The sequence below is a fragment of the Melozone crissalis genome, unplaced genomic scaffold (genome assembly GCF_028551555.1).
Source record: "Melozone crissalis strain CALT ecotype California unplaced genomic scaffold, PUWL_Pcris_2 ptg000029l_1, whole genome shotgun sequence".
NCBI classification, from domain to species: Eukaryota; Metazoa; Chordata; class Aves; order Passeriformes; family Passerellidae; genus Melozone; species Melozone crissalis.
Genome location: NW_026535807.1, coordinates 12,664,527 through 12,686,493, shown reverse-complemented (window position 1 = coordinate 12,686,493; position 21,967 = coordinate 12,664,527). Strand labels below are relative to the sequence as shown.

The 21,967-nt window shown below is 37.3% G+C and overlaps 1 protein-coding gene across 12 annotated transcripts in view; it reads right to left on the bottom strand.

Moving 5' to 3' along the window:
- The window catches only part of ERC2 (ELKS/RAB6-interacting/CAST family member 2), a 404,850-nt gene that overhangs the window by 273,827 nt on the left and 109,056 nt on the right, over nt 1-21,967 (bottom strand). For all 12 annotated transcript variants that reach the window (XR_008483247.1, XR_008483246.1, XR_008483248.1 and 9 more), the window contains one exon: nt 11,169-11,336. Coding sequence is in view for 1 of the 12 variants with exons in the window: in XM_054280975.1 (XP_054136950.1) it covers nt 11,169-11,336 (168 nt within the window). In the remaining 11 variants the exon portion in view is untranslated. The remainder of the gene's footprint in view (nt 1-11,168; nt 11,337-21,967) is intronic.

Below are 21,967 nucleotides of genomic sequence, written 5' to 3'. Positions count from 1 at the left end.
TCTCTATTTTCCAGTTTTCTTATAAAATATTCTACTTCATAATATAATACATCACCAACAGAGGAAAAGTATTAAACTTTACACTAATTTATTCTCAAATTAAGGCATAAAGGGGCAGAAAGTTTGAAAAGGGAGGAGGGATGCCCCAAAAATTGAAATTAATTTTAGATTTTTTTTTTTAATTTGTAATAGCAAAAAAATTTACATTGAAAGTAAAAATAACAGTCCTGTCCTCTCACTACTATAAAAAATAGATATAGGAATTTAATACAGCTATGTTTATTTCTACTGTAAGAACACCCTGGCCTTCAACTCGCATTTAAAACATTGTAATGGAGAATCCAGTTTCACATGGTATCATTTTATATGAGTTTCCTGAAGTACCAGTGGTAAAAAGCAGGGAAAAACCCCAGAGCAGCAAAGCTGAAATGGTTAGGCAGCAATTAATCAGAAATAATAATATTCTTTCATTTGGAAAGTTTCCCTTTAGCTCCTTGGTTACAGAAACCATCTATATTCATATATAAGAGACAGTGGAATACATTTACATGAAAGGAAAGCTTTTGCAGAAGGATAACAGATCCCTGCCCCCTTATATAGAGATGTCTTTTCTAAATCATTCTAAATTAACATATGGTCAATGTACATAGGTTTAGACCCATTAAGAGTTGAAGTGTTCAACAGGTTCATCAGAGAACTCAGATGCTTGTTACTATGAGATGTAATTTAATATTCTCACTATAGCTGCACCAAAGACAATGCACAGATTGAGTTTCACCATTAGTTACTGCAGGCCAGGCACAGTCTTTAGACATATAAACTTTCAAAGCACCACTAAACTTAAACTGAAATGTTAAATGCATCAACTTGGATGTCTTTAATCAACATCTGCTGAACAGTTTAGTTTCCCTATAGCAGCAAAGGTAAGACAGCAATGCTTTTATGGAAATGTCTGAATAGGAAGTAATCTGTAATCTGATATGGTTTTGTGTTTAAGATAGTTTGCTTTTGGTATGAAAAATGTCTTTTAAGAAGTAAAATGATTGAATTTCCTTTATCTTGTATCACCTCAAACTAGCAGGTTGGTATGCGAAACTCAGCCTCACTCCAATACCATCAACTACACAAAAATAAAGGAAATTTTTTTATAAATTACACCTATGATAGAAGCACTTTTCTCTCTGAATCAGTTTTCATTAGGACTTTAATGCGTACAATTTTTTAATAATTTTAGCCATCCTTATCCATTTTGTTTCCCTTCTGGTTTTTTTTTTATTTATTGTAAAAGCTTTGATGAAAGGATCTATGAAGAACACTCACTGTCCCATTTGCAATTCCAGGAAAATCCTGAAGATGCATTTGAAGGTAACCTGCTGCTGCAATGTCAGTGACACTGACATACTGTACCAAAAAATTTCCTTTTTTTTTCCTCTGATTTATGTTTCTTTGCAGGACAATGAGAAGTTTCAGCAGCTGTCAGATACAGCTCTCTCCCACTGAGCTTCATGTTCACTCTGTGAGCCATGTACCCCTCTGCATGGTGGGGTTTGACACTGGATAAAACCCTCACAAGAGGGGTGAGTGAGGAGCTTGAAGTTAAGAACAAGGACTTGGAAGTCCTTTATAGATGATGTCTAAATCAATGTATTACAGGCTATTACAGGCTGTATAAACATATTACACAGATTGACTATCTCTGTACTTCTGCAAGCATTAGAATTGCTACCAATCATTTTTTGTCATGCTTTCTCTTCAAGAACATGCACATAATTTTAACCGTAAAATTCTCCAAAAAACTGGAGCAACACTTAGCAATGAAGCTACAATAGTCTGACAACAACTCCACTTTCAGTGTACCCCATTCAGATGGTAGATACAACTGACACTTTGGATTCAATGATGCTACAAGTTCAATGCTACAGAACAGTCAGAGACAGAAAAGAGCTACCTGTCCACAGATCTATCTTCTTCCCTCTCCCCCAAGGAGGGGATTTATAAGGATTCATGGAAAGTGTTGCAAGCCAAAAATTTCAAGACAGAGGATGAATTATATTACATTATATTTCATAAATGGACAGTGCATAGAAATCAGTAACAGTTAAAGTGAGCAAACAATGAGAACTGATGAACACAAAATGTCATGGAAGAAATTATTGTAAATCTAATTATTGTAATTCTAACACAACCAGACAAGCTCCCAAGGACAATTTACAGGGGTGACCTCTTTTGCAACTAAATTAACAAACTCCTGTTTTCTATTACTATACTCTAATTCTATACTTTGAAGTTCTTCCCATTTGATCAGCTGTTTACTATCCTCCCAACATTCAAAGAACCTCAAAAGTTATGGATTTATATTGAATAAACATTCAAATCAAACTATTTATGGTTCCCATGACAGCCACAACAAAATCTCAGACTTAACTATAAATGAAGAATTTGGGATAGGACACAGCAGGTACTTCACTCAAATTTAAATTATGCTTTAACACCTACCCAATCCTGTCTGTCAACAATCTTTAAGATGAAAACTTGACAGATTCCTGTGGGCTTTTAGCAGCTTCTCCCTCAAGATCAGCAGAAGGCTCTGTAGAGAGGAACATGCAGAGCTTCCCATGGTGTACAGTCACTTTGGCACGGGGTCAAGCACAGAGCAATAAAAGACTCTGTGCTTTTCTGGGGACATTAATGCAGATTTCTGCTGTCAAATTAAGGTATCTTTTAGACAATAAATACAGTGGGCCTGATTTTTCTCCCTGATAAGTAAGGGGGGGGGTTCCTGGAATAAGTGCCTTTAGAAAATTTACTGCAGATTTATTCTTAAGTGAACGGTAAATAAGCCAAATATTTCTGTCATATATGAAAGATTACACAATGTTATGCCATTTTTATTTTTTACTTCCCAAGAATTGCTTTACTCCCTCCTCTTTGTTTCGCTTTGATCTTAGCACTGTGCCTGGCTGGGCGTTAAAAATTAAAGTCAGGTGTGTTAGAAGGAAGTGAATTAGATTCAGATTCCATTCTAAAGTTGGACTTATTCTACTCATATTCAAACATACCACTGTGGATTCTCCCACCAAGAAATACATACTGCTTGGCAACAAGAAAATTATCAAAGCAATCTGACCAAATTGGCACCACTAGCTCCAGCCACATCTGGTAACAATAATATGAAGGGAGAAGCATGAAGATAACAATTCTCATTTATTGTTGCCATTAAACTTATCTGCATGCATACTCCTGAGTCTTTGAACTTCATGATTTCATAAAGCCAGTAACAGCTCCACTCAAAGGTGAAGGGTGATGCTTCTCCAAATGTGATTAAATACCCAGTTTAGTGAGGCATTAGTATCTCTAGTCCCAGAGTGCTCAGTCAGGGGAACAGCAATGGAATACCACCAGCAAAGCACAACTGCCAACATCAAGGAGCTCCAGCAATGTGTCAATTAGGGTGGTTGATTCTATGCCAACAGAAAAGTAGAGTTTTAATATACTACAAAAACGCTAAAACCCAACTGCTAATGCATAATCCCACTTTTTATACTTAGTAGGAAATGTTTCTTTTTCACTCACAGATATAACAAACTTGGATATACACTAGGTAAAGCTGCAGATCAAGTGTAACTGCCTACCCCAGCAAGTAGGTGAACAAGGGCAGTGGGATCTACTTATTTCAGGATTAGGCAAGGATGGTTTATCCTGATTAATGCTATTCAGTCACTATATTGTTGAATATTTCACACATTAGACTATAAAAAATAAATCTCAGATGAAATCATACATAAAATGTATCATTTCTGAATCAGTTCAGATATAAAACTGTCTTCTCATAATACTGCATATAATTAACAAGCTGATTCATTTATTTTCCTAAGGAACATTTCATAAAATTATGATTTGAGATGAGCCTATCCCTGTGAATCCCCCTCATCAATGTCTGAGTCAGTCACTGAAGGTGAGAAGCCACCCAAGCTCCTTCCTCCCTGCCATAAATCACTCACCTGGAGCATGGACCTTGAAAGCTTCCAAGAAAAACATCAGCATGTATTAAGACATACAAGCCTTTTGGGCTTGTGCAATACTTTGTTCCACTCACTGCTTCTTGGGGGATCTGATTTTGTGTCATTTCAATGAGTTGTCAAAGATTCAGTGCTGAACTGCTGTGAGGTACAAAACCAGCTGAGTCTGTCATGTTGAGACAGTGGGGAAATAGCCAGGCTGCCACTCAAAGATGCAGTTCCAAGAGCAGGGAATTACATGAATACAGCCTCAGTCAGCAGCTAAAACTTCTAAGTGAGTCATGACAGCAGGATACCTCCATGTAAAATTATTCTATTACACTTATAAAACTTTCCCTTATAATTTTTAATTCAAATTAGTAGACTTCTACTACATCTTTTTGGGGAAAAATTTCATTTCTTCCAAGAAAAATATTTTTCTCCTAAACAATTCTGATTTTCCCTGATTCTTCTTCAGATATATAGGTAGCCATTTATTTCCTTAAATAATTCTTTCAGGGTCTACTGAACCTCCAAAATATGACAACTTCCCCTTCCCTTTTGTCCAGTCACACTACACATCACTGAGCTCTTTCACACTTCAAAAGAAATTTCCCCCAACTCTACTAAATAGAAAATATTACTCTTCACACAGCTTAAAATTCCCAGCATGTGAGTTGGCTGTTTTCTCAGCATGATTAAAACTTAATATCATATTTAAAGATAACTTTGTTAATTAGTATTGACATTTCAGAGCTGAAGGGCAGCTTCCTTCCCCCCCAGCAGCACTAGTGTCACATCAGCAGTGTGAAACCCTTATGTAAGTGCCTCATTAGGCTCAGTCCCACTTTGCAGATGACACACTGTGTGTGGGAGCACTTGTGTATGCTATGAACAACCTGAGGGTTCAACAGTCCCATTCTCTTCATCATCTGAGGAATCCTCTCCAAACCAGATAGCATAACTTGATCTACAATAACTTGTTATTGTAGTGTAGACAATTGCAGTCAGTATTTCTTCTTACTTGAGAGTCTTGAGACTTACACCTGATACTCAAAAATTACCATGTTTATAGAACTGGCATCACAATAAAGTTTTTAAATTTCCTAACTCATTAAACTCTATTTGAGGAATTTGTGATTTTCTCCTACAGAGCTAAGTGCTCATTTTCAAACAGGCCAGTAAGCAGAAGTGTGTAATGCATCTCTTCACCTTTTAAAGTGTAGGCTTGAAAAAGAACAGCAGCAGCAAGCAGGTCATAGAGCACAGAGGAGGGGAGGACAACAAAATTCTGGACTTCTAGCCTCAGTGGGTCTCAAATCCATTGGAAAGGACAATCCATTCAGGGAAAGGCTGGAAAAGTTTATAACGATCCTGAAATTCAATGTGCAAGGACCTAGACTCATAACTATGGTTTTAGACTGGATGAAAATTCCGGCTGGCTTCGCTAAGTGAATGTATATTGGGTCACATATTTCTAATGATCTTTTATAAACTGTAAAAACAGTACCATAATGTGTTACAAAGAATGGGAAATTAAGCTAAAGAAAAATGAAAATGATCCCTGCTTCTGATCTTAATGACATTGTTCTCAGTGTCTGTGCACACTTTGAGAGCATCCCAACAGTTGCTCTGGTTAGGCTTAAGGGGGATTTGTGGTTACCTAATAGTCCAAAAGTTGCATTTGATTGTGCAGAATCCTTGAAGACACATTTTTCTGATAATGTATTTGGATCAGTTACACCACCACCCTGGATGAACAATTGACTATACTTATTTCAATTTCACTTTCAGACTGTTCAGAAAGTGTTCATGATTTGGCAAAGCTGCAAGCCTTAGCAGCCAGCAAAGTACAATTTTCTAATACTCAGTACACTGAACACTGTACTCTTAAAATGAACATGTACTATTAAAGATTCAATTCTTAAATAATACCAAAGTTAATAGTCACCATAGCAGTTTTGTAACATCAAAATTTTTATGCCACACCAGAAAGACTTCCTAATTATATTTTTTCAACACCTAATTCTATGGTCAGAACATTGCTCTATTTTGCAGAACAACTCGTTCAGAATTTATCATCTGACTCCAGAATTACAACAGATCTCTGATCTGTGATTGCAAAACACCAGCTCACACAACAGCCTATTTACAGTGTTCTGATAGAATTTGACATAGTCAATAAAAAATGTCCTTTGTCATGCCCTGACCCCTTCCTGGGAATATGAAAACACACTCCCAGCTGATTAAACTATGGGAAAAAAAAATTCCAAAGGCATCTTCTATCAGCAACGTGCTTGCTCCTTCTACTTGTAGCCTGCACCAAGCAATAATACTGGTGCAAATTTCCCAGCCCAAGAGTAGGACTCCTTTGTTTACACTAATCACTCCTAACCTGACCACGTGTACATCATCTTTTTTTAAGAAGACAGCCAACAGCAATGCATTCAATTAATTGTGCTATACAATTTAACACAAACTGGACAATATCACCTAAAGTGCATAGTCCAGCCACTCCAGGTACAGATTGCAATTATTACATGAGAACTAAGACTTTATGACATTTCCTACAAATGCTAATTAGCTGGTAGGTTAAGGCCCTCAGTCATGTAGCACTTCATCAATCACAAAGATTAAACTGTTAAAGATGGAAACTGTAACATTTTACATGAAAAGTTATGTAGCAAGTCAAGGCAGAGTATTATATTAGCCCCCTTTAGCTGGTGTTCTTTTATGATAGTCCCCACAAAAGAATTTCCACAAGCTGTTGTCCTAATATGATCCAGGTCTACATCCTGTACACTGCTCTTGTCTCAACAGCTACTGTTTTCATCACTGAGACTCCTACTTCAGAGAATAGAACTGGAGTTTTTTCAAGTATCTGTAGATTCCTAGAGGACAAAACACTCCATTTCTACCTACTGTAGAAAAGGTGAAATTTGGGAGCAGAGGGACGTCATCCAGCTCAGCACTTTTGTCCTCCAGCCTACAGCTCGGCCACATTCATAGAACTGGAACGTTCTGGTAAGAAATACATAAAGATTTCTGAGGTCTGCCCCTCTGCATGCTAAACTGACAGATATGAGGTGTAAGACTAGCTTTGCCAGGTTAAACAAGGCTATTAAAACAGCATACCCAGCTTTACTGGCACTAAAATGGAACAGTGGTGCCAAAGGTTCTAAAAGAAAGAAATATTAAGTAATATTGCACCTCTGACATTGACATAAGTTTATTATTACTCCATGCCAATCTACCTTGATCCAAATCCTCTAAACACAAGCTGCTCCAGTGCTGGGCCTCCCTTAAGCCTGCAAATTATACTGAATAGTGCAGCAGTTTTTCAATTTGGTCAAAAAATTACACCCAAATCTCCACACAGAAAGACAATTCACGATCAGATCCTTATCTAGTCCAATCAATTTTCTGCATCTTGTTACCCTGTGTTCATTTCTATGGCTTCCCATGGGCCTCACCACAGCTGTTTTGGGTTTGATTCTTCCCCACGTTTGTAGGGAGCACTCAACAGAAACTGTCCTTCCCTCCCAGTGTGACAGCTATCCAGAAAAGGGAAGGAACTGCTCCACTTTCCAAAGAGAGTTTTTCAGTGTTTGGTTTTATCTCCTTTGTAATTTTTTTTCCATCCAGCAGATAATTCATATAAGAGAAGGAATACAGATTAGAAATTGCATATTTCCAAGTTACATATTCCTTCCTACTCACTTGCAGGTTATTACTGACAGGAATATTTTTAGGCACTCTACACAAATTCTTCCTTCTTCAGTTACTTGAATACAACCATTAAAACAAATGTTATTTTAGGCTGAGTGAGGTACTTCAGGCTGAGTGAAGAGAGATGTAGCCATCTATCTTGCATCAACAACTGAAGGCAGGAACACAACTGGTTATTCACAAGTCTCATATCAAAAGAAAACAAAAATACAAGGGAATAAAATTTGGTCCTGAGTAGAAAGAAGAAAATGGAGGCAAGCATTAAAATATTATAGTCAGAAGCTGATGTCCAGACAGAACCTGCACAGAACTAGAAGCACTTCCTTGATTTTCAGAGGGGCTTTCAGGAGAGTGAGCAGAACCAGAGCAGTCCTAGATGAGGGAGGGTATGTAAACACAGGGCAATCCACTGGGAGGCCCAGTCATTGTTCCACCTCCTGAATGTCATTGAAACGGCCCATACTGCTTTCCCCTCCCTGAATTCTCCACATGTATGTGCACAATGAGAACAAGTTTCTAAATGCTCAACACAGGCATGTCTAGCTGCCATCCCAAAGTGAAATCAATACTGGAAGATGTGACCAAAAGTTCACACAATGAGCAAAAACTGGAGGAAAGCAAAAGTCATGTGCAATCCAGAAAGGAGTAAAACATGAAATTATCATTAGATTAAAATAAAGGATAAAATAAGTGTAATTAGGATAGATTAAATACTTCTCTATCTTAGTTATGCTTGCAATTAGAAAGGCATATTGTCAAAACTGGAAAGAAAACAGGTATATTGGACAATCTTTTTCCTAAAGCACAGCATCCACTACTACACTCTGAAAACCCCTGAAAAGGGCCTGTTCCAAAATACTGCAATAACAAATATTATAGTACTAGTAATTAGTACTATACACAGTCCAACATACTTCTGAACTAACATATGACCAATCTGCCTGTGCTCCAAAAGAAGCTGTGCTCCCTTTGCCAGAACACGTGGACTGTCCAAGGCATGAACACCCTGGGACACAACCTCATCTGCTGAGGGTAAAGTCATCTACAACTGAAAGGCAAAGAGCCAGGAAAGCTTCTCGAAAAAAAAAATTACCCATTACCTAGAACACCTTCCCTTCTGCATACAAGTATTGTGACCCAGAGATGAGATTTCATCTGCTGCCAAGGACACTGGAATGTTCAAGGACCCTAAACAAGAGAAGTCATGATCTAACAAGCACTGCCAAAATGAAGCTGCACACTTGTCTTAACCAGACAAGGAGATTGTTTTGGTTTTTTCGGTTTTTTTTCCAAGTGAATGTAAAAGCCTGAGTTTGCATTGGTGACATACAGCATTTTCTATTTCAGAATTGTACACCAGGCACATGAAAAGTAAACCCTGAAAGCATCATTTAAAGCATCATGCTCTAGATTTACTCAAATGAGGGGTGAGCAGAGCAGGACAATGTTTCAATCAAATTTCTCTTTAGTCAAATGATCTGTGAGTGAATATTCTCCTATAAATATAATAATGGTATTATGACAATCTGGCATTAGTATTTTTCAGCATCTACACATTAGAAGAATGTGGTTATAAAGAATGCTTCAGAGAAGCAAATCTACGCGTAACTTTTGTGCTGTAAATGTAATACTTTTCACTTTTTTTAAAAATAATCGTCAAAATTCATCCTCTAAGTGAACCCAGTATTCGGCCTACAGCAGAAAAACTACATTTCACAAGTCCCCTAATGAAAGGAAATAAAAACCTCCAAGACAGAAAACGCTACTGGAAGTGCTACTTCCAGTTTTAAAAAGATCAATCCAGTACTAGCTCCAATTTTCCACCCAGCTGTTAGCAGGATTTATCTCTTTGCATACTAGAGCTCATGAGGCTATGGCATATTTTATTCCATGATCTCATGAGGAGAGAAAGAGCAGATTGAGAATGATTATGTCCATTAAGAAGCAAGTGCAAAAGATGCAAGACCATCTGCACACCCTAATAAAATGGCCATGATTTCTTAAAAACAGGAAAAGTGTTTTTCTGCAGATTTCTGAGGACAAAGCCATGACAGATAGTGCTGATAGCTCTGTGATAGTTACTCATTACGAAATTTTCATCACTGAATACACATTCCTCTTACTGAACCATTTCCTCAAGACATAAGTACAAGAGAAATTGTAAATTGTTGGTTTGTTGAGGGGTTTGGAGGTTTTTTTAGAATGCAAACAATAAGAAAATATGCATTCTATTCTTCAGAATGCTCAAGAAATGTCCAAAACTAGTTGGCATTCAGCATTAAAGCCCTGAAGTTTGCTTTCTTTTACATGATCAGCACTGCTAACAAGGCAAATATTCAGAAATAGGATTAAAGTGGATGAGTACTTATATTCCAGCTTTGATAGGCCTTACATCCCAGCAAAAAAAAAAAAAGCAGCCCTCTCAGCTTCTGGAAAATAAGAACTTGGCTTTTTAAATTTGGTACTTAAGCAACTGCAGACAGAAGCACAACTAGACCATGTGAACCCTGTATGAATCCTGGAGGAAAACCACAGTAACATGAACTACCTACATAATAATTGAGTAAGGAGGAGTAGACATTCTTTGAGTGGCTGTAAAAGGAGGGGAGAAGAGTAAAATATAGATGATGCCAGAAACTTTTTCTTCATTTCTCTGTATGGTCCCAAGTGCATCTCTATATGGTAAACAGTGACACACAGGACACAAACTGTACACACCTGGTAGCATAAATATTTTGGCGAGTGTGAGAAAGGATATGGAAATGAACACTCTACTCCTCTCTGCAGAGCCCTTGTAGAGCTGCCTCTACAGGAAATTCCCTCCCCACTCCCCCAGGTGAAAGCTATAATGGATTGAATCCCACTTCCAAAGAGAGTAAATGCAGTTAGTTAAATATGTGGAAAATTAGAAAAAAGATAATTTGGCTGCTTGGAGGGAGCCTCCCTTCTTAATGTCTTTAGACCATAAGGAAAGCAGATAATTGATTTAATTAACTTTCCTTCTCCATTCCCCTCCTCTCTGCCCAGAAAAGAAAGTCCTTCAGGCTAAAAACACAGTATCCTGATCCTTTAGCAGACCTACACATTTTATTTACATTATTTAGAAAGAGGAAAGTAGTAATCAGTGTTCATAAGGATACTGGAATCCCTTATGTTGAGGGATAAGAAGTTTTATCAGGATTTTTAGTACTTTCCTTTAACTCCAATAATTGTGTGACAACTGCAGCATCTAACATTTTTCTGATATAATATATATTATTTGATATTATAAAAATGCACCCATAGATAAAAGCAAGACATTTTCTATTAGAAAATTTTACTATTAGAGATTCTCTGCATCTTTTTTAATATATTAATAGCAATACACTTTAAGAAACAGGTGTATCTCCTTTAAATGAGCCTCAAAAGTTGAACAACATATCCTTTCATGAGTGATCTTACCTTTTTCTGAAGGACATTAATTTTTCTTTCTTTTACTTCCAACATATCTTTCATATCTCGAATTTCTCCAGCAAGGGTTCCTTTCTCTTCTGTGAGGTCTTGAAGTTGTTTTGTTTTTTTATTCAGAAAGGTTTCTTTTTCTTCTAACCGTAACCGCAAGGCATCAACCTACAGTAAGTAAATCAAACATATTTAGGGTTCAATAGAAATCATTACATATTTTTTCTAATGCTCTTTTATTCACACTTAAGAAATTTTTTATTTCTCTTCTATGTAATTTTCCAAACTGAACTCTAAGACATTGTTTTACTTGTTACACTTTTCTCCAGTGTTTATTTCAAAAATCTCTTATAAAATGGGTCTGACTACTTCTCTGCAGTAATCACAAATCCTCATAAACAAAATAAGGGATATTCAAGGATTTTCCTAAGCAAAACACTCTGCATACATCACTGGTGAGGTGTTTTTTTTTTTTTTGAAATACTAAAAAGAAGAAAAAACAAAACCCAAAAGTGGCAGGAAGATGGTAGAGGCACAACCAACACCAAAGAAGGCTTCAACCATCTGCAGATCTCTCCTGTTCTTCAGCCCAGCCTTTTATCCCCTCCTGCTGATGCCCTGCACCTGTGTGCCCTCTGCTCCCTTTGGTGGTTGGGCACTGCCCTGGGCACTCCATGGCTCGTTGCTGTCAGTGCTGCTCACCTGCTGCTCACAGCTGTGCCCACTGGGGATGATGAGGCTCAGCCACAGCCCCACTCCCAATTACCACAAATCATGCATCGACAACACAAAGGATCTCCAGCACCCCAGAATGTATAAGAACCCTTGATTTTCTCATTTCTTGCTGTGCAAATGTTCAAGTGCACAAATTTGTTATTCTCTTGATGCAATTCAAACAGTAATAAAATAGCAGAGATCTCAATTCATTAAAGCAAGAGAATATGTTTGGCTTTAACCATCATTACTACAAGAATCACACTGGACATGTATTGGTGCCTTCAGCAACACTTCCACTGTTTATATATACTGGTTCAGAAAAGCAGCTACAAATGAATTGCTGACCAGATCTCAGCATAAAATACTGGAGAGTGGGGAATATTTCGGAGAAAATAACAGATTTCATCATATTTGAAGTTTTTGAAAACCAAGACTTTTTGTTTCACTGTGAGTTTCATATTATTGAAAGCTGATTTGCAAATAAAATAATACAAGAAAACGCATACCCACGAAATTCAGTCAGTGCTAATAAACATCATGGAAAGCAGAGAGATAAGATAAAGGGAGTGCAATCATTTATTGTTACAGAGACAGGTTTCCTTGAACAGAGGCTTTTTCTGCACCTCTGAACCATGAGGTGTTCACATTAAGTGGACTCACAGGCTTTCTTTGGCTGCAAGGCTCACCACTGAGAAGTCAAGCTTTGGATTGAAAATGTATGATGTGGCAATTTAGAATAATTCTCCATCTACAAGACAACTGCAGGCAGTCAGGCAAGTGAGAAATATTTGATTCACTAATCCAAATTTCAAGCATACAAATTTTAGAAAATAAAGAACAAGAGTTTAAAGTTTGTATTTCCTAGAAATGCATAAGGTTAATTCATAATAAAGAGCTAGATGGAAGAAACTGAAAGGGCATAAATGGAGGCTTAGCATTTTTTAGTTCTGCAGATGGAACAGTCAGAAAGGATCTCCTCTATTAAGCAATTTGTTCTCTAGTTAATCAGAATAATATCAAAGTGCAAAACAATCATCAAATCTATATTTATGTATATTCTGAGTTTTGTAACACTAAATTTATTCAAAGCAAAATTATTTTCAATGCCACTTTAAAACTTGGTTTGGGACCAATTTAGATGATCTATTGGATCTCAAAATGTATGTTCTTCCTGCTTTTAAAATGGCTCATTGCCTTTCTATACACTGGAAAAAAGATTTATATTCCACTAGATTTATTTTATTTTTAAGACTTTTTTTACAATATTACAGTAACAGGATCTCTCAGTTTGCAAGCAGCGTGCAGTAAGGGATTCAAAGATGACTTTTTCAATTAGAAAACAAGAAATAATAGTAGCAGTAAGCTTTCAGACCTCTTTCTATAAACATAAAAGACCTCATCTGAATCTCATTACCACATCTTCTTTATACTTAATCACTTCTTTGCTTCACGGCTGAAAGCAATCCCTGAAGTCAAATCACAGAAATCTCTGCTGGGGCTTCCAGCTGCAGCTGAGGAGCTCGTCAGGACCTTGGAGCAGCTCTCCAAAAGCAGCTCTCCCCATCAGCCACTGCCAGGCTCATTTCCCAGCTGATACCAGGCGGGAGCCCAAAGCTTCAAGTCAAGGGAGCTGGAGGTGATTGGATCCCCAGACAAACAAAGCTCTGACACCATTCCCCCGTGGCTGGGATAACTCAGCAGCTGCCACAGGTCTGATGCAGCTTGTCCTGCTTGGCTGAACTCAGCAGTGTCTCAGTCAATCCTTTCTGCTCTGCCCATCCAGTCCCAGCACCAAGGGCCAAGGAGACAGTCCTCAGTCTTCTTCAGAAATTTCTTCCTACAGACCCTGTGAGCATGGCTCTCTAAATTCAATTGAGGAATGGGGGGGATTTTAGGCAATAAAACTTGGGAGCACAAGGAGGGTGCAGAGGATGAGCAAATGGCTCTGAATGCCCAGTGACAACCTGTGTGGGAAACAGAAGCAGAACTCCTGTTCACTCCAGCTTCTCAGACTCAAATCCTCCTTTAGTCTTTAAAACACAACCAAAGTGCAGCTTCAACTGCACTGAGAAACAGCCAAAGAGTCTCAATCCTTTCAACCCATATTCACACAAGGACAGCGCAAGAGTTGGGAAGGAAAGAGCACAGTATGTCCACCACAGCCTTGGGTGGAAGAAAAAAAAAATCTGCCAAATACATATCTAGTTTCTTACATCTTCTCATCTTGAGACTGATACAGCAGAGAACTTTAATTCAAAAATCCACCTGCACAATTAAGTATTTTAATGGAATAAGTCTATCATCCCCAAACTAACATTCACAGCAAGGAGCCACTCTGAAAGTGGAGGCAGAACTCTGAGCAGTGCCAGCCTGGGAGAGAGAACAGACAACTCATACTGTGGGTGGTCTTGGGAGTGCAGATTGATTTTCTATTCACAGGAGTGCCATGTGGAGGTTTAGGAGAACATCAGTTATATCAGTCATATTCTCCTTCCCTAAAGTGGTCTTTCTGCCTGTAGCAGCCACAAACCAAGACTTTACATTTCTCCCAATAGGAAACAAAACTACCTCAGCCTGAACTGCAGGCGACCTTTCCCTATCTGCTCAGCACTAAGGGTGTATGACATCATCTCATAAGTCAAATAAGAACCTCCAGATGGCAGAAAACAAAAATGCTCTTAAGTCAGGTCCTCATCTTGTGGACAACCAGAAGCAAAATATACTACTTCATTTTTGGCCAGGGTGAATTTTCCAATGTAAGAAATTGTCTCTTCCCTGAAAATGGTACTGTGAAATCGCATCTCCCAAAAATAACACAACAATGAAGTACTCTAGAGGGAGCATGCCAGCACACCATGAGGAATGTCTGCCATTTTGTTACTGCCTCTTTTCCACCTAAAGCATTTAAAGTATGATTTGAAAGGAAATTGCATTTGGGTCATTTTACAGCAAAAAAAAAAAAAAAAATATATATATATATATGTGTATATATATATATATATATATTTGAAAAGATAAGGATTTCTTGTACACAAAATCTCTCTCTTTGGCTTTTCACTCAACACTATGTCATTTTAAGAGTCCTTCACTTATTTCTTCCAAGCTCTTGCAGTATATTTACTAGTAAAACTTGGCAGTCTGAAGAACACCGAAATTTTCAAGAAAAATAAAGCAAAACCAGATCTGATATCTAACACATTAAGTATTTCAAAGACCCCTCTCCAAGTAAATTGCTTTTTAATTTTGTCTAACTTCTTTTTCCTCAGCAGCTACTTATTTCTACTATTTAGTACAATAAACTCTGTCACTTGCTCTGGAAACATACTACACACTGTAAAAACTTTAGAATTGGGTTATACTTTTGGAAAAAAAGAGTTCATGTAAGTGGCAAAAATTGCCAAATTCAAAGTCAAACTTTATTAATCTTCATGTCATCACCCGCCACTCATGACCAGCTTCAGTAGTGATGTCTATTCCTTGAAGTTCCTTTCTGTTAACTGTTTAACTTAGATGCCATATTACATATCTTATTTATTAAAGTGGTTTAGTGCTAAGGAGCTCCACAGGGAAGTAAAATATGAAGCAGCACTACTGTGCTTCACTGTGAAGAATTATTTACTTTACCATCATAAATGAACACATTTAAAGCAAATGTTTGACTGTATTTTTTTTAAACTAAACCTGAAGGTCCTGCTGAAGTCCTAAGTGTGCTGTAGTACCACAGCTGGGGTAATGAGAAAAAACTGCAACCCAGTGTTAATCCCCTCCTGAGCCAGCCCTGTTCCTGCACACACTGCAGCCAAAATTCACCTCTGTGCCCAAGAGTCCTGCTCCTTCCCTTCTGCACCATCATTCTCCTCCCCCTTCCTCATCATCACTACAGCCTCCACAGCCCTGTAGACATTTGCTGGGCTATTATTTGCTCTTTTAGTATATTATGCAGCCATCTTTTGAGGAAAACCTTCAGTTGATTAAAAAAAAAAAAAAACAAATTTCTATTAAAGATCTTAGTTCTTGTGTTGATGCACCCATATATATCTCGGGGAAGTTCTAAGCTGTTACTATGAAAACCAATTTAAACCTAGAATAAAAGAGCTGTCACTCTGATTTTCCATACAGAACTACTGAATTATTAGTACAGACAGCACATTCTCACATGGGTCCTGTTGCAAATATGAGAACTGAACTACAAGTATAGAAAGGATATCATGTGTCCCAATTGTACCCTCCAGAGCCATTTTAAAAAACCCCAAAAACCCCCTATTCTAAAATAAGAAAGCATAATGAAAACTACCTCTTCATCATATTTGTCCCTCATTTTTTAGTCTGATGTGATAAAGATTACCTTTTTCAAAGCAACAGCTGTACCTGGCAAGCCATCCATTCATTTCTATCAAAAACATCTGATGTATGTAAAATTCAAGGCAGAAAAGGCAGAACATTTTGAAGTTGCAGACACCTGAATTTTGTACAGTTAATATCCTTTACACTCTCTTCCAAATTGAAACTCTAGTGAGCTTGCTAGCTTTTTCACTTCACAGAAGAAAATTCCACTTTCAGGCATTATCTCAAAAAACATTCTCACTCCTCTAATGCTCTAAGTTGCTCTAGTTCACATTTTAATTCAGCTGATAATTTATATGCTTTATATTCTTTTAAGTATAATCTAGTTTACTGTTTATTTCTACAACTTCAGTATTTAAGAACTAACCCAAGGGGAGGACTTTGTAGTCCAGGGAAACAATGAGCAACAGGCGATGTTTTGCTAACACAGGCCAGTGTTGGCTGCTCCCATCAGGAGAACAAACTCCTGCCATTCCCCTGACAGAATCCCTGTCACGAGCGCCTTCAGTCCTTCAGTACAAGGGCAGGAGAAGCACTCAGTGCTGGAACACTTCAAAATCACTGTACTCAATCCTTGAAGATGACACCAATAATTTTCATAAACTCCCCAGCCTCCATCCTCAACAGCTTTGGCAGCTCTACTTATTAATCTTGATTTTTCTTATATTCATCTTATCCACCAGTCCAGATTATGCTGCTCTTTAAAAGAGAAGATTGGTAAACTGATGGGTCAAACTACACCAGGAAAGGTTTCAGCTGAACCAGAGATTGTAAACAACATATTAATGGTTCCTTCAGGCAGTAGGAAGCTTGTCCTTGTGGAACATCATATGCCACAAGGAATTCTCACCCATGCACCTTATCAATGCAGCCAACTGCCTACCAGCTGGTTTATTCTAATTTATATCTTGCTTATTCTTACCACTAAAATTAAGTGCTTTAAAGCAACTTGTCCAAAGTTCAGAATTTAATATTCAGTTTAGTTCCAGTAAATTTTGGAAAACACATGGGAACTGTAACTCATGTGCTAATACTTAGAGTTTTTGTTAATAAAACTTCCAGCACTAACCTTACCTCATTGAATTTACCTCACTGATTTTTATGCTCACTATAAAACTATAGCTATCATAATACCTTTGAATTACTGCAAAAAGAATTCAGTCATTCCAGATTCAACGCTATTTAGCAACATAATGATAGTTATAAATTCAAAATACTTAAAATCAATTTACAAAACTACCAATCTTAGAAGCTTTTAACTTTTGAAATTTCTGTCTTCAGTAACATTCAAATTTTATTGTACTATAACGGGTTAATAGAAAGTTAATAAGAAAGTCATGGTGTTCTTTTTTAAAGTCAAGCCAATGTGTTCAACTGCTTTTTGAAAAAAAAAAGTGTAGAATTCCATGAAAGAATCATCAGTAAATATCCATTAATTTGAAATATGGTAAAAATAGAGTTTTTACATGAACTGGTTTTCTGTTTAACTTTTTTTACTAGTAGGATTCAGTCATTAAAAATAGTTGACACAGCAATGAATGTGTGATTTTCAAAAAGTACATTTATGTTTGCAACCTACTCAGAATAAAGGAGGTGCCTGTAGGTAAAACCCCTCTCCAGCTGAGCTAGAGAGGCTGTGCTGTGGCTTCTAGGGATGGGTTGTGTCCTCAGCCTCTCTCTCAATTTCACATCTTTTGAGTGACACATCTCACAGAGAAGAATCTCATGATTCACCCTGTTCTGAAACTGGAGCACCTGGTTGTGTCAGCTACTGGAATATAAGACATTCCTACATCAGCAGGTCCAGCTGGAATCAGCTCAACTACAGACTTATCTTCCAGAATCTACAGCCAGCTCACAGAGTGACATAAAACAACTTGGGCACTATTGTCATTTATTCATAAGAATATGGCAAACAGAGGGAAGGTTAAAATAATACACTAAACATATATTGCTTATTTTAAATACAACAAAGCATTTTCTTCATGAAATATGACATTTTGACTCCTGTATCTCTCCTGCCCACATTCTTCCAGAAAGCAGGTTACAGCCTTTTCTTTGAAAACTGCTGCATTTTTCACAAGAGGGAATAAGCTTCAAGTACTTGTAATCCCTCCAATTAAAAATTCACCTCTAAAAGTTTCCAAATACAACAGCTGAAAATCGTCTCTCTCTCTCTCTCTCAAGAGGCCAGGCTCCATAATCTCCTGGACAACAGGAAACATCAGCTGGTTTGATGAGGACCTTGAGTACCAGGCAGAGTTACAGGTCTGCTTCCCTCAAGCCAAACCTACAGTCCTTGGGGCCCTTCTAGAACTCAGAACTTTGCCACTGCCTCTGGCTTTTGAGCCATGCAAGGCAAGGCAAGGCAGCCCTCTTGCTTATTTCCCCTGCAAATGTGAGCAGGATGAAATTCAGGGATATTCTGAGTCCTTTAAATAATTGCTCTGTGAAATAATCTATCACATCTATTTATTTATTAAAATGGCAAGACTTGATATTTTTTTGATATGAAGCACCTCAACCAAAAAGCAGACTGTGCTCCTGCTCAAACAAAAGTGCAACTGTTCTGGCCATCCTAGACACTGCAAAAATATTTCTTTCTTTATGCTGGAAACAGAATTCCAAAGTAGTTTCCAGAGATTGTGCTGGCTTGTGATAAGAATTCCAGACAAGGAAAGACTACTTAGATCAAGAGAGACTTCTGTCAAAAGACTGAAAGGACTATCTGAGATTCAAAACTAGTAACTCCTTACTTATCTCACCTTTGCAATAACATTTTTTAGGTATTTTAGGTAGAACTGGAGAAGGTATTTTACTCTAAAGAACTTCAATAATCACAGGAATTATAGACCTTCACCTCATATTTTCAATTTTTGAATAGTTTAAGGCAAGTAATGAGACCCAAAAAATACTGCAAAACAGTGCATGAGATTGGAATTAAGGAAATAAAAATAACAATTTCATTCTTTTCATAAATACAGTGATATCAATAGAGGTTAAATGGTAAATTAAAAATAAAAAGTTATGCAGGAATGAAATCAGACAAGTTTCAGTTGCAGGCTGCCTAACTTTCTAACAGAGATTACCTTGCCAAATATTTTTACTGAATCCAGTCTGCCAAATCATCTAGCAGAAAGTCAGAGACATGACAAGATCTGATCTTGCATTTATTTATTATCCATCTGGAAGCTATAGGTTTACTAGTTTACCTCAATTATATTCCATCTGGGACTAAGTTCCTCAGGACAGGATAGCATCTGCATGAGCAACATAAAGCAAAACTGATAAGTGCTGCTTTCCTCACAGCCTTGACACTAAACAAGCCATGTGAAGTCAGATATGAAAACAATCCCTATCACAGCAATGGTCTTACACTGTCAGAGATGCAAGGGATGCTCTCAGGAAAAGAATCAGCAGTGAAATAACTCCCAAAAACCACTTTCAGAGAAAGAGCCATGCAACCTCCAAGAAGCAAGAGTAAGAGCCAAGATATGGGGACTAAATGAATAAAGTGTCCTCAACTGAGCTGAACACAGGCCAAATCTGACTCCTCACAACAAAATCTTCCACCCACAGCTCTCTCAACTGATTTCCAAGACCCTCCAAGTCTTGCAGAGGCTTTTTTTTATCAACTTGATTCAATGTACTATCTGCTAAAAGGAAAAATATGCTGGAGAAATAAAACTATTACTTTATATCATAATAAAGAAACAGAATCAGTAGAGAAGTGAGGAAACTATTTAGCTGCAAGAAAACAACATTTTGTTAACACATTTGAAAAGTGTTTTTATGCAAGAAGTCAGAGGAGCACCATGCCACAAAGGCACAAAAAAGTAAATAGTTTGATGGAGTCTAGAGCCAGGACAACAGGAAACTTGAGCAATTTCTGGAAAAACCTTTTGGAGCAAGATCTCTTCCAAAAATTCCCAAGGGAACATAATGACAGTTGTCCCACAGAAACTTGTGAAGTATTTTCAAGATTTCTGATAAACAATAAAGAACTGCTATTATAATTTATACTAGCAGGTTGGAAGGAAACCTGCAATATGATGTGCAGCATCTACAGAGCAGACCAACTTCTGTTAGTATTATTATAAAGATTATGCAAAAAATCTCATCGATGCCCCTAGAAAGTGCAGTATACTCCGACTCAGGTAGCCTGTGAAAAGTTTCCCATACTCAAAAGCTCAAAGCAAAAGTTCAGCTGAGCAAAAGAAAAAAAAAAAAAAAAAAAAGGACATTTCAAATAATTTAAATAATTTTTTTCAGAATGAAACCTTTCCTTCCTTCTGTTTCCTCAAAAAAGCAAATGTGAGAAAAGCATGAACAGAACTGTAATGTAAAAACAAATAGATTGCATTTTTTAAGGAGCCAGGAGAAAGAAACCTCTACATATTTTTGTGCACAAAACAAACTCAAATTGTTGAAATACCAGAGTATGACATTGACATCTAAATAATACTAAATTGTCATATAGCATTTAAGCTAAAAGATGTTGAGCATAAACTGCCAATTCTACCTTGGTAAAACACAAGATTTTTTTTAAAGCATTTTAGAGTCTGGTCAGATGACCTCATGTAAACAATCAAAGTTGTTTAAAAACTTGTTCATCCTTGAACTGGAAATTACTATTCCTTAGCCAATATATCACAGCTGAAAGAAGGAAAAATGTCATCATTTCACAACAGTGATAAGCAAAACGAATTGGCTGCAATGATTCCTGCAAATGAAACCACAATGCAATGATAGATTTGAGCCCTTTTAGCATCATCAGAAGGTTATTTTATTTTCCTGATCATCCCCCTACCCCTCCTCTTCCTCTCTGCTATCTATCTGGAATTCATCTTTTTTGAAGTTGGATGACTGCATTTCAGACGAGAGCTCAGAGTTCATAAAAAATATTCCCCAATTTCTGTACCAAATCTCTCTCCTGATACATTTTAGTATCAAATTTTCTACAGCCACATGTTATTGGTGACTAATAGCATTCCTCTAACACACTATTAGCTTTACCTAAACCTTTATACTAAAAAGTTTTGGGTTTTTTGTCCAGAGGGGCATAATCCTGCATTTTGTACTACCCTAGGTGATCCATTTTTCTCACTTCAGAATTCAGGATCATCACCAGGGACCCCAATCTCAGATGAGTGCCTCCAAATTCTGGCAAGCTGAGCAATGGCAATATGGAATAAGCCTCATTGCAGTATCAGGTCTTCAGATGTTTCACCAATATTTTTGCCAACCTGATCTTTCTTCTCCCTGCTATCTCCACTGCTCCTCTGTTGGCCAATATTTCATCACTTCTACCACTCTTGTCCCACCTGAACGTGGTACAGCATGGAAAGCCTTCCTAAAATTCAGCTAAATTAGGAATTATGTACATCTGTTGTTTAAAGATTAGTGGTCTTATCAAAAAAATACACTGCTTTAGCCTAATTTAGCCAAATTCATATCCAAAATGGAAGCACAGTGGTTCTCTAAAAGGTTTTTTCTGACACCAGAGAAATAATCTTTTAGAGCAAATCTAAAGGGGAATAATCAGAATATGGTTTTGCTTTAGACATAAATGGATTTTTACAATTTGTTCAAGCTTGCTATCCTGTCTGGGAAAGGGAGTGGTAAAATTCAGTTCTAAATCCTATGTTACCAATGAAGTTGCAAACTTTGAATTTTGTTCCAAAAATATCACCAGAATTCCTGCTTTTTCAATTGATTATGTTCAAAATACTCCTGTT